This window comes from Lithobates pipiens, unplaced genomic scaffold, assembly GCF_037356315.1.
Source record: "Lithobates pipiens isolate NorthernLeopardFrog02 unplaced genomic scaffold, aLitPip1_a1.2 Scaffold_8, whole genome shotgun sequence".
NCBI lineage: Eukaryota > Metazoa > Chordata > Amphibia > Anura > Ranidae > Lithobates > Lithobates pipiens.
This window is the reverse complement of record NW_027507903.1, coordinates 633182968-633199209: the sequence shown is the minus strand read 5'-3', so window position 1 is coordinate 633199209 and position 16242 is coordinate 633182968. Positions and strand designations below refer to the sequence as shown.

At 40.8% G+C, this 16242-nt stretch overlaps 1 protein-coding gene across 1 annotated transcript; it reads right to left on the bottom strand.

Moving 5' to 3' along the window:
• Positions 1-841: 841 nt before the first annotated feature.
• On the bottom strand, positions 842-7143 carry LOC143964113 (olfactory receptor 5AP2-like). Its single transcript, XM_077473816.1, has 2 exons — positions 6970-7143; positions 842-1981 (listed from the first exon to the last, which is right to left on the bottom strand). Exon 2 carries the CDS (start codon positions 1915-1917, stop codon positions 967-969), a length of 951 nt encoding a protein of 316 aa, XP_077329942.1. The 5' UTR covers positions 1918-1981; positions 6970-7143; the 3' UTR covers positions 842-966.
• Between the last annotated feature and the right edge of the window lie 9099 nt (positions 7144-16242).

Genomic DNA, 16242 nt, shown 5'->3' with positions numbered 1-16242 from the left:
GGTTAAATCATTATTTATATCTAGGGGGCTGGGAAAAGCACTTTTATTTATAGTCTAGGCAGCCCCATCTCCCCTATGCCTTGGTGGTTTCATGCACCCTGACTTCATCAAGTACAGTACAGGGCTATGCTGAGGGACACTCCACCACTGGAGTTTAAAGGAAAAGAAGAAAGAGGAGAGCATCAGCCACTGGGGGGGAATAACAATGGCAACAACTTTCAAAACACTGACATTATGACTTCTATGCCCTCCCAACCTTATAAAGTGAGGGTGCTGGAACATAACACCCCATTATTGGTCCTTCAAACCCAACTAATATAAAGGTCCTTGCAGTGCACTATGATTACAAAAAAATTGTCACTGCTATATTCACCATATATTTAATTTGTACCACAAATCCTAAACCTGCAGGATCCACCTCAAACCCATGGTAGCACAAAACCGTATCTGTCCATGGTTTATTCTTATGCTGGTTGTCAGTGAAGATGGTCCCCTTACATTGGTTGTCAATGGAGATGGTCCCCTTACACTGGTTGTCAGTGGAGACAGTCCCCTTATACTGGTTGTCAGTGGAGATGGTCCCCTTACACTGGTTTGCCAGTGTAGTTGGCACCCTTAGACTGGTTGTCAGTGGAGATGAACATTGCTGGTCACTGGTTCCAGGAGAAAATTCAACCCTCCCCTGTTCAAATGATTAGCAACCTCTAAAGGAACAATAATGGTCCACAGAATGATGGCTGAGAAACTCTGGTTTAATAAGTTGAAGGGGAGGGGGGGGGGGGGGGGGGGTAATGGTGGTTACCTTAATCGTCAGTTAGGCACAGAGTGGAAGAGGCTTAATTCGACCAATTGACAGTTGTCAGAATGATTTCCAAAAACAATATGTTCTGATACTTGTTTATAAAGATATAGTTTACAGCAATAAATGCAGGAATTTTAGAAAGCATAATTCTATGCTATACTATGCTATACTATAAATCTAAGCATGATTTTTTCCTTTGCCTGGGCAAGGATTTTTTTCACCTCTTGGTTCCTTAGGCTGTAGATAAGAGGATTTAGCATTGGAGTAACTACTGTAAAGAAGACTGAGGTCACTTTGTCTTGTATCTTAAAGACCCCTGAATGAGGATGAAGATAGGTGAAGAAAACAGCTGTGAAGAAAATGGAGACAGTAATAATATGTGAGGAGCATGTACTGAAGGCCTTCTGTCTGCCCTTAGTGGATGTCATCTTAAAAATTGAAATAAATATAAAAGTGTATGACAGGAAGATTGTCACAAAGGTATATACTCCATAGGCTATTACAAGGATGCCAGTTACCAGATAACAATGGAGGGTGTTGGAGCAGGACAGTTTCAGCAGCGGTGGGATATCACAGTAGAAATGGTCAATAAGGTTTGATCCACAGAATGGAAGACTAAACACACAATTGGTATGCACAATTGCCTGCAAGAAACAAAATGAGGAAGAATAAAGTACCAAACAAAAACATTTCTTCTTAGTTATTATTAGTGTGTAATGGAGAGGGTGGCAGATAGCCACATAACGGTCATACGACATGGTAGAGAGGAGAAGAGTCTCAGTGCTTGCTAATGAAGAAAAGAAATAAAGCTGGAGGGCACAACCAACAAATGAAATAGACTTCTTAGGGGAAAAGAAGTGAATCAACATATTTGGGGTAATAACTGAGGAGTAAAAAATGTCTACCAAAGAGAGACTACTCAGGAAGAAGTACATTGGGGTGTGAAGGCTGGAGAAGGCATAGACAAGGGCTATTATTGCCAAGTTCCCCGCAATGGTCATCATGTACACCAGTAAAAAGAACACGAAGAGAAATGGGATAAGTTTTTTATCATCAGATAATCCAGAAAACTCAAACATGGTCACTTGTGTCCTGTTTTGATACCCAAATGACATTTCTCTGTGTAATGATTGAATTAACCATCTCTTGATCTTTAAAAATAAAACCCCTCACAATATTCTGTCAAAATAGAAAAAAATCATGTGAACTAAAAATTAACAACAAGAACCTATGGTATGGTAAGTGAGGATATTACCAGGATCATGTAGCCAAGTTCTCGAGTGTAATACAGTGGAAATAAGATATTGTAAGCAAAATCTTTTAGACTATCAGGAACAACCCGCTTCCCCTGCTCACATCATTCAGTAATGTTGAAAAAAACAAAAAAACATCTGCGGGCAAATTTTGAGCTCCCACCCACCATGTTCTTATTAATTCACTTAAAAAAAATCCTCTAATACCCTTTTTAACTTATATGAGTCTGTCGACCCTTTATGGAGCCTCTACCAGAAGTGAAGACTGATGATCCATTATTTTGATGTCTTAATGCCACAGCTGGAGTCTTCAGGACCCTGTGAGGATCCCAACAATGGACCCTATGGAAATGGTCCATGTTACCAGAAGAGGGCCACTAATGCCGCGTACACACGATCAGACTATCTGGCAGACTTAGTCCGGAGGACAATCCTCTGGACTTTCCAGCGGAGGTCCGCCGGACTTTCCGAACGAGTGGACTTGCCCACACACGACCACACACAAACTGACTTTTCTGGCGGACTAGGTCCGGCAGGCAACCTGCTGGACTTTTGACGGAGGTCTACCGGACCTTCCAAATGAACGGACTTGCCCACACATGGAGTAAAGTCTGTTCATTTTGAACGGGACTTCAGGTACGACGCGACTAGCGAAGGAAGTCAATGTTGCCGCTTTCATCAGCGAGATTGACACCTTGCTAGCCCCATCTACTGGTATGGATTTTAAGGGGAACCCCTATGCCTAAAAAATGGCGTGGGGGTCCCCTCAAAGTCCATACCAGATCCTTATCCAAGCATGCAGCCCAGCTGGTCAGGAAAGGGGATGGGGACAAGTGAACGCTCCCCCTCCTGGACCGTACCATGCCACGTGCCCTCAACATGGGGGGTGGGTACTTTGGGGAAGGGGGGGCCCTGCTGGCTCTCAGAGGAAAGCGGAGGCAGGCGGAGATGGTAATCTGATGATAAGGATCAAGTCGATCCATCTGTTCTCATAATGCCACAGTTAACTGGTCATTGGCCGTGTAGGGCGTTCCAATCAATATCAAGTCCATGTGTCAGAACTACTGACATCTATTGGGCTGGTTACATATGACATCCCACAATCCTAATAGGGGAAAGGAAGCCAATGTATAAAGCAATAAGTTGGGTCTGGGACACGATATCAGGTCCCAGGGCCAAATGTGCTTAAATGCATTATGAATAATCAGGAAATACAAACATACAGATACAGTGGAGAGTGAGTTGGGATAATAAATCAACAGAGGTTCTAGCAACATAACGGTTGAGAACATAGAGATCCATACATAATGAGAGCAAGAGCTAGAGCAAAGCGAGACGTGTACTAAGCCATAGGGAAAAGATAGGGTATATACAAGGAAAGCATAGAAAGGGAAGGAAGGTACCTCCAAAATGAATGGAGACTTCCTACCTTTCCATACCTCCTGAGGTGAAACCCTCCAAGAAGAGTTTATAACAGACAGCCTCATTCAAGCCTGGAGGTTGTGTCGCCCTTAAGATATATATCCATCTAAGCTCAAGATGTAAAAGGGACTTATTCCAGTCCCCCCCTCTAGATCCAGAATGGACCCTATCCAAGATGAGGAATTTGATTTTTGGGAAATTACCCTTGTGAACAATACTTGTATGTCGGCCTAGTGGCTTTGACTTAAAAAGATCCCCATTCGGTAGGGTAATCATTTTGGCCATCCATATACATGCATTTACAGTACCTACAGGACCCACATATAAACGTGCCTTTATAATTGCAATGCTCTTTTTTGGATTTTTCTCCAAATTTGCTTCTCACAAGCTTATCTCGAATTGAGGTAGCCCTTCTGAAAGTAAACATGGGGGGTATTGGGGACTAAATGTCCTATTATTGGATCCATTGTCAGGATATGGCAATATTTATTGACAATCTTTCTCATTTCGATGTGCTGATTTGAAAACGTAGTGGGAATCTGCAGAGGAATTTTTTTATTTTTATTTTTTGCGAGTATAAGATATCATGTCTTTCCCGCATGTTGGCCTGTTTGTATGTTTTTTTCAAACACGTGCGTGAATATCCCCTCTGCAGCAGCCTGTTGCAAAGCTTGTCTGCCTCCAGCTTAAACGCCGTATCATCAGAACAGTTATGTTGTGTTCTGAGATATTGATTAAATGGAATCGAATTAACTAGGGTTGATGGATGAAAGCTGGAGGCATGCAGTATGGTGCTGCCTGCAGTAGACTTCCTATACAGGCTGCTGCAGATGGAACCCTCCTCTCCTCGACATATCTCAACATCCAAAAAAGATGTATGGTCCATACTAGGTGACATTGTAAAAGAAAGGTTAAACTAATTTCTGTTCTTTCTCTCCATGCATTGCTTTAGAAGTTTCAGAGGTTCATATGAAAAAAATATCATTGATATATCGGTGCCACGCAAGGATATGGTCCGTGTATATCGAAAGAGTCTCGTTGGATAGAAAAGTATGCTCTCACTCCCCCAGGTACAGGTTGGCATACGATGGGGCTCAACATGTGGAGGTAGTGGGAGCCATTAAATGTCAATATGTTATTATAAAGAATGAACGCAAGCATGGAGAGAATGAACTCAACATATTTTTTGTCCCCATCATTTTTGATGTGGAGCACACGTCTAATAGCTGAGAGTCCTCGATCAGGAGGAATTGAGCTATAGAATGCCTTCACATCGATTGTGACAAAATGAGCCGTATCTGGAAAATTGAGATTGTCTATAATTCTGAGGAAGTGAATGGTATTCCTCACGTATCATCGAACGCACGTTATACATGGGGTCTGAAGAATTCATTGACTAATCTACTTGCATTTTCGCTAATTGCACCTCATCCAAAAATAATGAGCCTTCCTGGGGGATTTTGTAGGTCCTTATGGACCTTTGGGAGGGCATAAAAGGTGGGAACAGTGGAGAAACTCATTTTTAAAAAGTCCTGAGTGTTTTTTTGTAATAGTCCCATTAGAGAAGGACTGATCTACAAAAGTGTAAAATACATTGTTGCATTTTTCCACTATATTCGCAGTAATGCGGCGGTACCAATCCTGGTTTTTAAAATTCGATTGCACATAGCAATAATTTGCCCATTGTCCAAAAGGACAATGTTGCCCCCTTTATCCACTGGGTTGATGGTGATAGCTTTGTTGCTAGACAGTAGTTTAAAGGCTTGTAATTGAGCATTGTTTAAGTATGCATGCAATGGAGACCGTATGCGTACACCACCTAAATTATTATTAATTAATTTAAAAAAGGAAGCAACATTCAGACTTGGCGCTGGAAACTTGTCTGATTTTTTTCTTAGTTGGGAACACTTCGGAAACCTCTTTGTGAGGACCGGTGTGTCCCTCTATGGAGACCAGGAGTTTGTTTAGATCGATTCGATCAATGAAATCGGATTGATCACTTTCCTCCAAGAGTGATACAAGTTGGTCTAGTGCTCTTGCTTCATTAGGGGAAGGGTCAGTATCCACACTTTTTTTAAAGTTAAACTAGAACTCGTTTAAATGGAATAAAATGTGACTCAATAAAAAAAATGTGACTCAATAGAAAAAGGCCGCAGCTGCTCTTGCAAAGGTGCTAGAACCTTAAAGGTGAATAATAAAGTATAAACAGTGCTATTGGAATGAAGTGCTTAACATAAAGTGCTTAAACATACAAAGTGCTCTAACATATAACACCTTGTGGCAATATATGATGCAATAACATAGACCGCAATATATAAAGCCTTGTACACACGGTCGGAGAATCCGTCGTAATGTGTCCTATCGGACCGTGTCGTCGGATAATCCGACTGTGTGTGGTATGCATCGGACTGATTCCGTCGGAATATCCGTCGGACCCAATTTTCCAACATGTTGGAAATATTTCCCGACCAACTGGGCCGATTGGACATACTCCGATCATGTGTAGAGAATTTTGATCGGACCAAGTGCCACGCATGCTCAGATCAAATTCCTACATCAAAGCTATTGGCTGCTAGCCTGAATGTAGTCTCAACGTAACGAAATTACGTCATCACGTTCTGAAAGATCGGATTTTTCGCCAACTTTGTCCGACCGTGTGTATGCAACAGTTTCGGACAAGATCCGACGGACAAAATCCGAGGGGCAAAAATCAACGGATTTGGTTGTGGAAATCTCTGACCGTGTACAGGGGCTAACACACTAAAAAGTGCTTAAGTGCTTTCAATAGCAATTTGATGAGGAGGTGCTTCCTTTAGTAATTTAATAAAAAAGTGCTTCCTTTAAGGTGGTGCTGGACCCTCAGATTTGCAGTCCAGGGGTCAAACAGGCTTAAGCCCCATACACACTATCAGATTGTCTGCTGAGTTTTTCCTTCAGATTTACCAAAACCATGTAGTAGAAGGGCCTGCCTGATTGCATACACATTGAAACTCCTAAGGTTTGACCTCATATTATATGGTTTTGGTAAATCTGAAGGAAAAACTCAGCAGACAATCTTATAGTGTGTACGGGGCTTTAAGGTTAATATAAGTCTCTGGATAATTTGTGCTGAATCTCCCCAAAACCTTGAGCCTGTTTGACCCCGAGCAAAAAGTTGGAGGTCCTTTCTAAATTCAAATTTGTCCAAATTTTAATTTGGACAAAAATTCTGGCTTTTTTTCTGAACTTGAATTTTGTCTGGGGTAAGTTTGTATGAAGAAAGGTTTTATAATATTTAAATGTGAGTTGTATCTGGTCTCATCAGAGACTATAACTTTTGGTGATTGAATTTCTATGTGCTTGTGTTTGAAGTTTGTCCGCCCTTGAAGGTGGCCAAAAGTGCTTCTAAAAAATATGAATCAGTATTAGCCATGCTATTAATTATGTGTGTGTGCAAGCCATCACCTTGTGAAGAGGAAGAAGAAGAACTCGTCAACAAAGATGGTGTGTTACCTGTCACCATAGATAACAATGGATAATTACACCCAAGTGCTGTGTTTTTCAACTGAAATGATAGTTGGAACGCATCCAAACTGGATCTCTTGGCTGCTTGTGTTTGTATGGAATCATCACGGAAATGAAGTTTGATGCATTGTGGATTCTTAGTATGCTTGGAAGGTGCCTGTGAAGAAATAGAAGGTGAATAAAGAGGCATAGTAGATGTGACAGGATGTTGTTCCTTTCTTTTTGCATTTTTGTTTCTAAGCTGTTGATTCTGAGTCCACCAGAAATGCATTTTTGGCTCATATATATTTTTTTATCTTTTTTAATAAGAATATCTCTGTTGAAATTCTCCAAAATGGAGCTTTAACTTATTTTCCCTTTCCATAAATTAATTATGTTATTTTATGCCCTTGTAGTTGAGTTCCTATTGTAGTAACTAATTTCCTTTCCAGAGTTTCAGAGCACTTGCTGTATTCAGATATTAACAGAGTCGTCATGTTAAGAGAACATGTATGTAAGATTTTTGTTCTCATTCCAGCTTGAATTGGGGGCTCCAGACCCTCTATAGTGGGGAATATATGGACCCTCAAGCCAAACGGGTTTATATTGTGTTTAATATAGTCTTTGAAAGACTTGATATGCCCAAACAGCAAAGATTTATTCTCTAGAGCAGTGGATAGTTTGGAAAACAGTGAAGTAAGCTCAAAGTCCAATGATTCCTTTTTGCCAAAGTTTTTTAGGTATCCTGACATTAAAGCATCCCACTCCTTTCCAATGAAATTAGACATATTAGAAAAATCCAAAGTATAATATTGCTATAAAATTCACATACAGAAAAAGAAAAAAATATAAAGAGTAAAGTTTTAAATAAAGTTGGACCATAAAACAGAATGTTTGAGTGAAACAATCACTGCATGGGCAGGGAGCGGTATTTACTACCAAATATACAGTGAACAAGTAACAGTGATTGTTTCACAGTGCCAACATCCAGATATATAAATATAGAAAAAGAGGGATTCCCCTTTGGGTAGGACTTTAACGGCACTTGTCACAAATCAGTTAAATAGAAAAAATGGTCATATATTTTATTGAAAATACATGGATAAAAACATAGATAATGGAGTGTACATAGCAGCCATTACTGATAGTGCAAATGGTTTAAGTAGATGGTAAATTAAATTCATCCTTCACTCGACTTGTGTGCACATCGTGGCGGGGGTGCGCACGGGCCTCTTGGGGGGCTGAGATGGAAGGAGTCGGTCGTGATGGCATCTCCCAGATGATGCTGATTGCTGGGGGCTTCGGGATAGGCAGTGGATAATATTTAAATGGAGTCATTGATTGTGGACAGGAAATGCAACCTATCCACATGTGACCAGTGAGAGAGACACACGCCAAACTTCCATACATCTAATGTAAAAGCTAAGCTGGGTTTTTATGCACAAGGGGACGGTTTCCTTTGTTATTGGAGGCATACTTTTGAGATAGCTGGCTTTATGCGATATATGGGGGTTTTATCTGTGGACTTTGAGGCATATTCAAGCTAATGCTTTATCACCACACTAGCAGAGCTGGGACCAAATATTACACTACCTTAAATGCAGTTGGCTATACTAGTATTATACCGACAACAGTGTTTTGAGCAATATATACTCTGACCCCCCAGTGCCTCCCCTACTCCTATTTAGAAGAAGGACGCCTGATTCCTATGCGCTATAAGCATTTGATTGCTGTAATTGTAAGTGTTGTATGTATAGCGGCGGGCTCCTGAAGAGCACACGCTATGTTTTCAAAATTAAAAGCTTTACCCAAACTACAGTTTGGTTTGGGTCTATTTGACTAAATATTTGTGTCAGTCTGACTGGACTGCGGGATGTTCAGCCTGGCCACAGGGGGGCACTGTCTCTGGTGGCAGGCGTGGAACTATGGTCTTGTTAGGCGCTTGAATTATTCCCTCTCGGAGTCAGGTCAGTGGGAGTGGCCTTCCCGCTGTGCCCTCTGGGAGAGGGTATTTAAGACACGGATGTCACGTGGTTCGGGGTTTCCGGTCCAGTATGCTGTGCTGAGTATACGGTCCTGTTCAACCTGACCAGCCCCCAGGAAGGCTATGGCCTGGGGTGCGGTTCCACCCGACTGGCTAGCCCGAGGCAAGGGAACTGAGGAAGGACTCTGAGGTGGATGGGTGCTGTCTCCGGTCCGGGAGAGACCCAGTATACTTCGAGCATTCCAGGGGAGGACTCTTTAGAAGAATACTATTCTCTGGATGCAGTCAAAGTAAGCAAGTTCCTTAACATTTGTAGACATTGACACTAAGCCCTTGTACACGCGGCATAAAAGAATGTGGTGTAAAGAGCATATTTGATCCCCAAGACAAATCATTTTTTTCACATCTATCTGCTGTTCATGATTGTAAGCCCTTGTACACACGGTCGGAGATTCTGACGGAATGTGTCCGATCGGACCGTTTTGTCGGATATTCCGACTGTGTGTGGTCTGCATCGGACTGTTTCCGTCAGAATATCTGTCAGACCAAATTTTCCAACTTGCTGGAAATATTTTCCGACAAACTGGTCCGATCGGACATACTCCGATCATGTGTAGCCTACTCCGACGGACAAAGTGCCACGCATGCTCAGATCAAATTCCTAGACCAAAGCTATTGGCTACTAGCCTGAACGTAGTCCCGTCGTAACAAAATAACGTCATCACGTTATGTACAATCGGATTTTCCGACAACTTTGTCCGACCGTGTGTATGCAACAGTTTCGGACAAAATCCGTAGGACAAACTCCGTCGGACAAAATCCAACGGATTTGGTTGTCAAATTGTCCGACCGTGTGTACAAGGGCTAAGAGTACCTGAACTTTCCTTCCAACCCTCTGATCCCAAGTTAAAGACTGTTCAATGGTTGATGTTTGCAAATAAAAATCCATTCAACTGGATCTATTGTCAGTCTCAAGTTACTGGGCCATCTACCACGGGACATCCCCCGTGGTAGATGGTACCGTGAAACAATCACTGTTACTTGTTCACTGTATATTTGGTAGTAAATACTGCTCTCTGCCCATGCAATGATTGTTTCACTCAAATATAGTAGGCCATTCTGTTTTATGGTCCAACTTTTTAAAAAACTTTACTCTTTATATATTTTTTTCTTTTTCTGTATGTGAATTTTATAGCAATATTATAGTTTGGATTTTTCTAATATGTCTAATTTCATTGGAAAGGAGTGGGATGCTTTAATGTCAGGATACCTAAAAAAGCTTTGGCAAAAACGAATCATTGGACTTTGAGCTTACTTCACTGTTTTCAAAACTATCCACTGCTCTAGAGAATAAATCTTTGCTGTTTTGGCATATCAAGTCTTTCTAAGACTATATTAAACACAATATAAAGCCGTTTGGCTTGAGGGTCCCACTATAGAGGGTCTGGAGCCCCAATTCAAGCTGGAATGAGAAAAAATCTTACATACACGTTCTCTTAACATGATGACTCTGTTAATATCTGAATACAGCAAGTGCTCTGAAACTCTGGAAAGGAGATTACTACAATAGGAACTCAACTACAAGGGCATAAAAAACATAATTAATTTATGGAAAGGGAGAATAAGTTAAAGCTCCATTTTGGAGAATTTCAACAGAGATATTCTTGTTAAAAAAGATAAAAAAAATATATACGCGCCAAAAATGCATTTCAGGAGAGAGTAATGCCTATAGGTGAACTCAGAATCAACAATTTAGAAACAAAAATGCAAAAAGAAAGGAACAACATCCTGTCACATCTGCTATGCCTCTTTATTCACCTTCTATTTCTTCACAGTCACCTTGCAAGCATACGAAGAATCCACAACGTATCGAACATCAATTCCGTGATGATTCCATACAAACACAAGCAGCCAAGAGACCCAGTTTGGACGAGCCCCAACTATAATTTCAGTTGAAAAACACAGCACTTGGGTGTAATTATCCATTGTTATCTATCAGTACCGGACCTCACCAATAGGCACAAATGATCACAGACACAATAAAAATTCTTGTGGAATGCCAACCCATAAGAGTGAAGGATATTAAAATTGCAACGGGGACAACTCTATATATAAATGTCTTGGGCATGTCCATCCAGCTTATAAACTGTAGGTGTGATGGTCAGGTATTCTAAAACTTTTGACTGTTAAATATAGTTTGTCTTTTGAAATAAAAAATGAAATAATGTTATGAATATTATCGTTTCATATCAAACAAAACCAAAGAAAATTCTCAGCTCAACTTACCGACCAGTCTGCTAACGAATTAATTATCCTGTCTAACAATATGCAGTACAAACAGGGGTTTAGTTTGCACACATTTGTAAATACACGTGTAAGCTGAAGAGCCACTTCACACCACCCCAGTATTATCTGCAGTCCTAACTATACATTTTGGGAGCCTCCACAGTAGAAGCACATGCATTATAATGGATAGGCAGAGGGCAGGTGGGCCTGGAAGGAGCCCATCCCTACTTAAAGGCAAAGGGGCATACTGGACACCCAGCATATAGCACAATGGTGGCAAAGATGTCTAGTGCATTCCCTCATTATTACATATATTTACCACATGCCCATATCAGAATACAATATTTTTCATAACAATGCTCCTTTACATATAAGGCTCGGTTCACACAGGGGCGACTTGTCCAGGCGACTTCGCCGCCTGACAAGTCACGCTCCATTCTGTACTATGGAACCGTTCTAATAGGAGCGACTCAAGTCGCTCCGACTTAGAAAAAAGGTTCCTGTACTACTTTTGCGGCGACTTCGGGCGACTTGCATTGACTTCTATACAGAAGTCGTTTTGCAAGTCGCCGCTGATCGTGTGCAGGTCGCGGCGCTGCAAGTCGTGCCGCCCACTGTGTGAACCGAGTCTAAGAATAAAGACAATCACTACGATAATACACGTTCCTTAAAGCAATATAGTTACATAGTTACATAGTTAGTAAGGTTGAATAAAGACACCAGTCCATCCAGTTCAACCTGAGTGAGAGTCTACAATTGTCCCTATCCCTGTACATTGCACACTCACATCGGTCCCTTCTCTCAAGGAGCCCACAATATGGTTCCTTACTTGTTAAAAAACATAATTGCCTCATCTCTATAAATCAGCAGAGGTTTTATAGTAAATCTGGAGATCCCAAAGAGGAGCTCTTGTCCACCCTAGAGATGAAATTATTATTTTCCTTTCTTTCTGATGTAATTGGCAAATATAATTATTTGTTGAATTTTGTTATCAATATTACACAAAAAAATCTGCAAAACTTTATATAGTGCATAGATCCTAATCACTGTTCTGAGCACCAAAGGAGCTTACACTCTAATGTCCCCCCCCCCCCCCACAGTCACACAATATAATTATTATACATTTATATAGTTCTGGCACATACCGCACTGCTGTACAGAAAACACTGTACAGAGATCTCAGAGCCAGTCGAAATCGATGTCCCCACTAGGAATGAAGCTCGGGTCTGCAGCTAGACACCTGCAATTCATTTTTTTTCCCCCAAAATTTTTTTTCTAAAAGCGAGAATTCGAAAGAACAAAAATCAGAAAATTCAAAAATGAGAAAATCAGAAAGAATGAAAATTCGAAAGTAAGAAGGAAAATCCGAAAGAATGAAAAACATTCGGATAATTTCGTTTTTTGCATTTTCTATTGTAATTAAATTATTGACCATTATTATAGTTTTTTATTATTTTTATTATTTATTAATAATAAATAATAATAATAAAACCTATAATAATTGTTATGACCTATTCAATTATAGGTATTGGAATTTCCTTTCAAATTTGGCTAACTGTTAGTGAACGTAACAAATATGAATTTACCTGGACTTACAAATTATCCGAAATAAAGAATGCCGCATCTAAAAGAATGGAACACAACAAATACGAATACATCTGAAATGACAAAGTATTGTGTTAGGTTGCTCGACTTCTGTAAGTAACCCCTGGTAGCCTAGGCTAGGATTGAAGAGCGGAGGTCCCTTTCACCGGTGGACAAAACATTACACATACACTGTTGTACGTGAATAATGAATGTGCCTATTGAAGCACACACAACAATTTTATTTAGTTTGAACAGAAGGACAGCCCTGTGGTTTAACCAATCAGGGACTGCCACATAAAATATGCAAGATAGTATATTTTACTACGTCATCATGGTTTTTTTGTACAAGCAATTTCTGCCTAGTAACAAAAAGCTAAATATATACATTTTTATACAGTTTAAAATGTTTCTTAAGTCTGGTGCAAGACAGGCCTGTGGTTTTAACGCCATGGAGTTACTTCTGCTCTCAAAAAGGGAAGTAGCTTAACCGCATCCATCTGTTCTAAACAGATATCTAACCTTGTGATAAAATACCTTGTACAAGCAAAAAACACATATGACCTTAAGCAATAGGTTTCTATGTCATGCTAACAGTAATTTTCCAATACCCAAAATGGATGTCTTCTAACAAGATGGTTCCCTCATTTACCTTATAATCCTTCCTTTGATCATTCTGTGATTTACATAATGATCATTCCTTTTCTAATTTAATAGCACAGGCTTCATACTCCGAACCCTTGTGCTCTTGGTTTCTATACCATACCGTTGGATCCTTAACAATGGAAGTGAGTTTCAGATCCTTCGGAACGGCCGTGTTTCCCTTTTTACATAAACATTTGATTATCTTATAACAGGCATATAAAAATAGAATGAAGAGAATCACAGTGACAATTGTCATGGCAGCATTTCGGAGCCAAGATATTAATCCCCCAAAACTAAAACTGCTCGAGAAGGGATCCCAGTTTTTTCCTATGTTCCTTGCCTCTTTCTGTAGTTTATTTACCTCTTCCCTGTGTTGGGCAATAACGTCATAGTAGTCTGGGACTTCGATGCTGGTATTATGAATCCAGGTACAGCACTCATAATCCTCAGTAGTCTCACAGAGGCCAGTAAGGGCTGCACTCATACTTTCTATAGCCAACTCATGTAGTTCTAGTTGCTTCCTAATTGCCCTAGTTTCTAGATTTAGTTTGGTTATGTCATCAGAATTTTCCTCCAGAATCTCATCAATTATGCCAGTGTAATTATTTAATCTTTTCATTAGGTCAATTCCCCACCCTGTCCAGGAAGGGAACCATGCCCAGGCCATATCTTTTTCTAAAAACAATTCTCGTTTATTACGGTGTCTAAGGGGATATCTAGGATGCATGCTGGCTTCAAGGAGGTGACTTCCCTTGTTATCCCCTAATACCCCCATGATAGGAACCAGGGCTGCAAGGTAACACCACCCCTGGGGTTTGGTTGGGATCCAGGGGTGACAGAGTTTGCCGCAGCATATATATATGGTATTTCCTAGAGCTAGGGGTCGTTTATGGAACACGTTCCTAAGAGTATCAGAAAGGCCAGAGAGCACCAGTATTGACATTAATTGGTGTATTGTAGTCTTGGTACTGGAGCTAAGAAAGTCTAAAAAGGTGGCATTTAGGGTGGGATCTGAAGTATGGAAGAAAGAAGGACTGTTAAATGATGTCATTGAAATGTTAAGTTTTGCTTGTTTGCAAACCTCGGCTCCATCTGTGGTGTTTCCCAGTCGGAAACACCAGTCTGGGAAGTGGCTTCTACCTATAATTTGGAAAGTGAGGGTTTTATTTGGAAGGGTCCTAGTAACATTCGTTAGGACGATAGGGGGTGTTCCATTAAGGAGGGGGGTAAAATTCAAGGGGACTGCCATGAGAGGGATTCTAGCTGTACTGGGATGTAGCTTGCTGCAAATCCAGCATTTCTCAAAACCAGATTTTTGAGCATAGCTATATTTGAATTTTAGTAGTAACATCTTGTTAGTCAGTCCCTTAGGTGACTCATTAACGGGTACAATACTTCTACTATGTCTTTGGCCGGGGGTATTATTCATCTTAGGTGGTCCACATATCCCTTTTAATAGACCTAAATCTTCTGGATGATATATACAGTTGGCTATAAACCATGTGGGCAGGAATACAAATAGTACCAGACTACCCCAAAGGCATACAGCCTTCCCTGACACTGATGGAGAAAGCATCTTTGTTTTTTTTTTAAAGTTCTGATTATTTGTTATCTAAGAGTTCTGTTCTTCTTCTTCGTTTCTCATCCCGGCAGTTGTTGGCTCTGTTTTGTCCTTTTGAGGGGGTGTGGGATCTTCCAGGGAAATTTGTTCTATGCCTCTCTGAACTTCTTGTAGATCTTGTTCTTGGGAGTTGCTGCTCTGTCACTGCCAGGGGCTCTGGAGTCGAGGGAAGCTGGGGACACTTTTTAAGACGGCTGGCGTGGATCCAGGTGTTTCCTAGGTCTGTTAACACTGCGGTCCTGGATACCTTTTCCACCTTCCATGGTCCTGAGAAAGCCGGTCCGATACTCTTTCTTTGTGCTAATTGTTTGATCAGCACTTTATCCCCAGGGATGAAGGGATGCGTTGGTTCTGTGGGAAGAGGGAAAAAAGGTGACAGAAACGTGTTCGTTCATTTCATGAAGCATACTTACCAGGTTTTTCACGTACATTTCCTGTTGGGAATAAATGTCAATATCAGTGTCTTGGTCTAATGGGGGTAATTCTATGTTTGCGGGGATTCCCATGAGGACCTCAAAGGGTGATAGTTTTGTTCTTGCATGTGGTGTGGTCCTAATTTGGAACAATACAGCAGGCAGATGGTCAAGCCATCCTTTCAACGTGCCTCCTGTGGCCTTTTTTAGTTTATCTTTGATATTCCTATTCATTCTTTCCACTACTCCTGCACTTTGTGGGTGATAAAGGATTTCATATATATATATTGATCAAAGGGGCAGCCCCTATATGTCCTGGACCATGGAGATATGAGAGTGCAGCCCCTATATGTCTCTTCCCCTCTTTTGACCAAAGACCTTCAGGGTCTTTGGTCAATCCTTCCTTTGTCCAAAAATGGACATCATCTTCTGTGGCCATTGATTGCATCTGTGCTATGACAGTTTTAAAGTTAGGTGCTGCGAAGTGTTCCTTGAAAAACATTGTTGTGGGGGCAGGTGGGTTAGGGGAAAAGGCAGCAGCTCTTTTAGCTTCTCTGTCAGCAAGAGCATTCCCTTTTGAAACACGACTGCTGTCAGAGGAGTGTGCCTTTACTTTAATTATGGCTACCTTTTTTGGAAGAAGAATGGCTTGGAGGAGAGCACTAATCTGTGTGGAGTTGGCAATTATTTTGTTGTCTGCTGTTTTAAAACCTCTATTGGCCCATATCACACCAAAATCATGCACCACT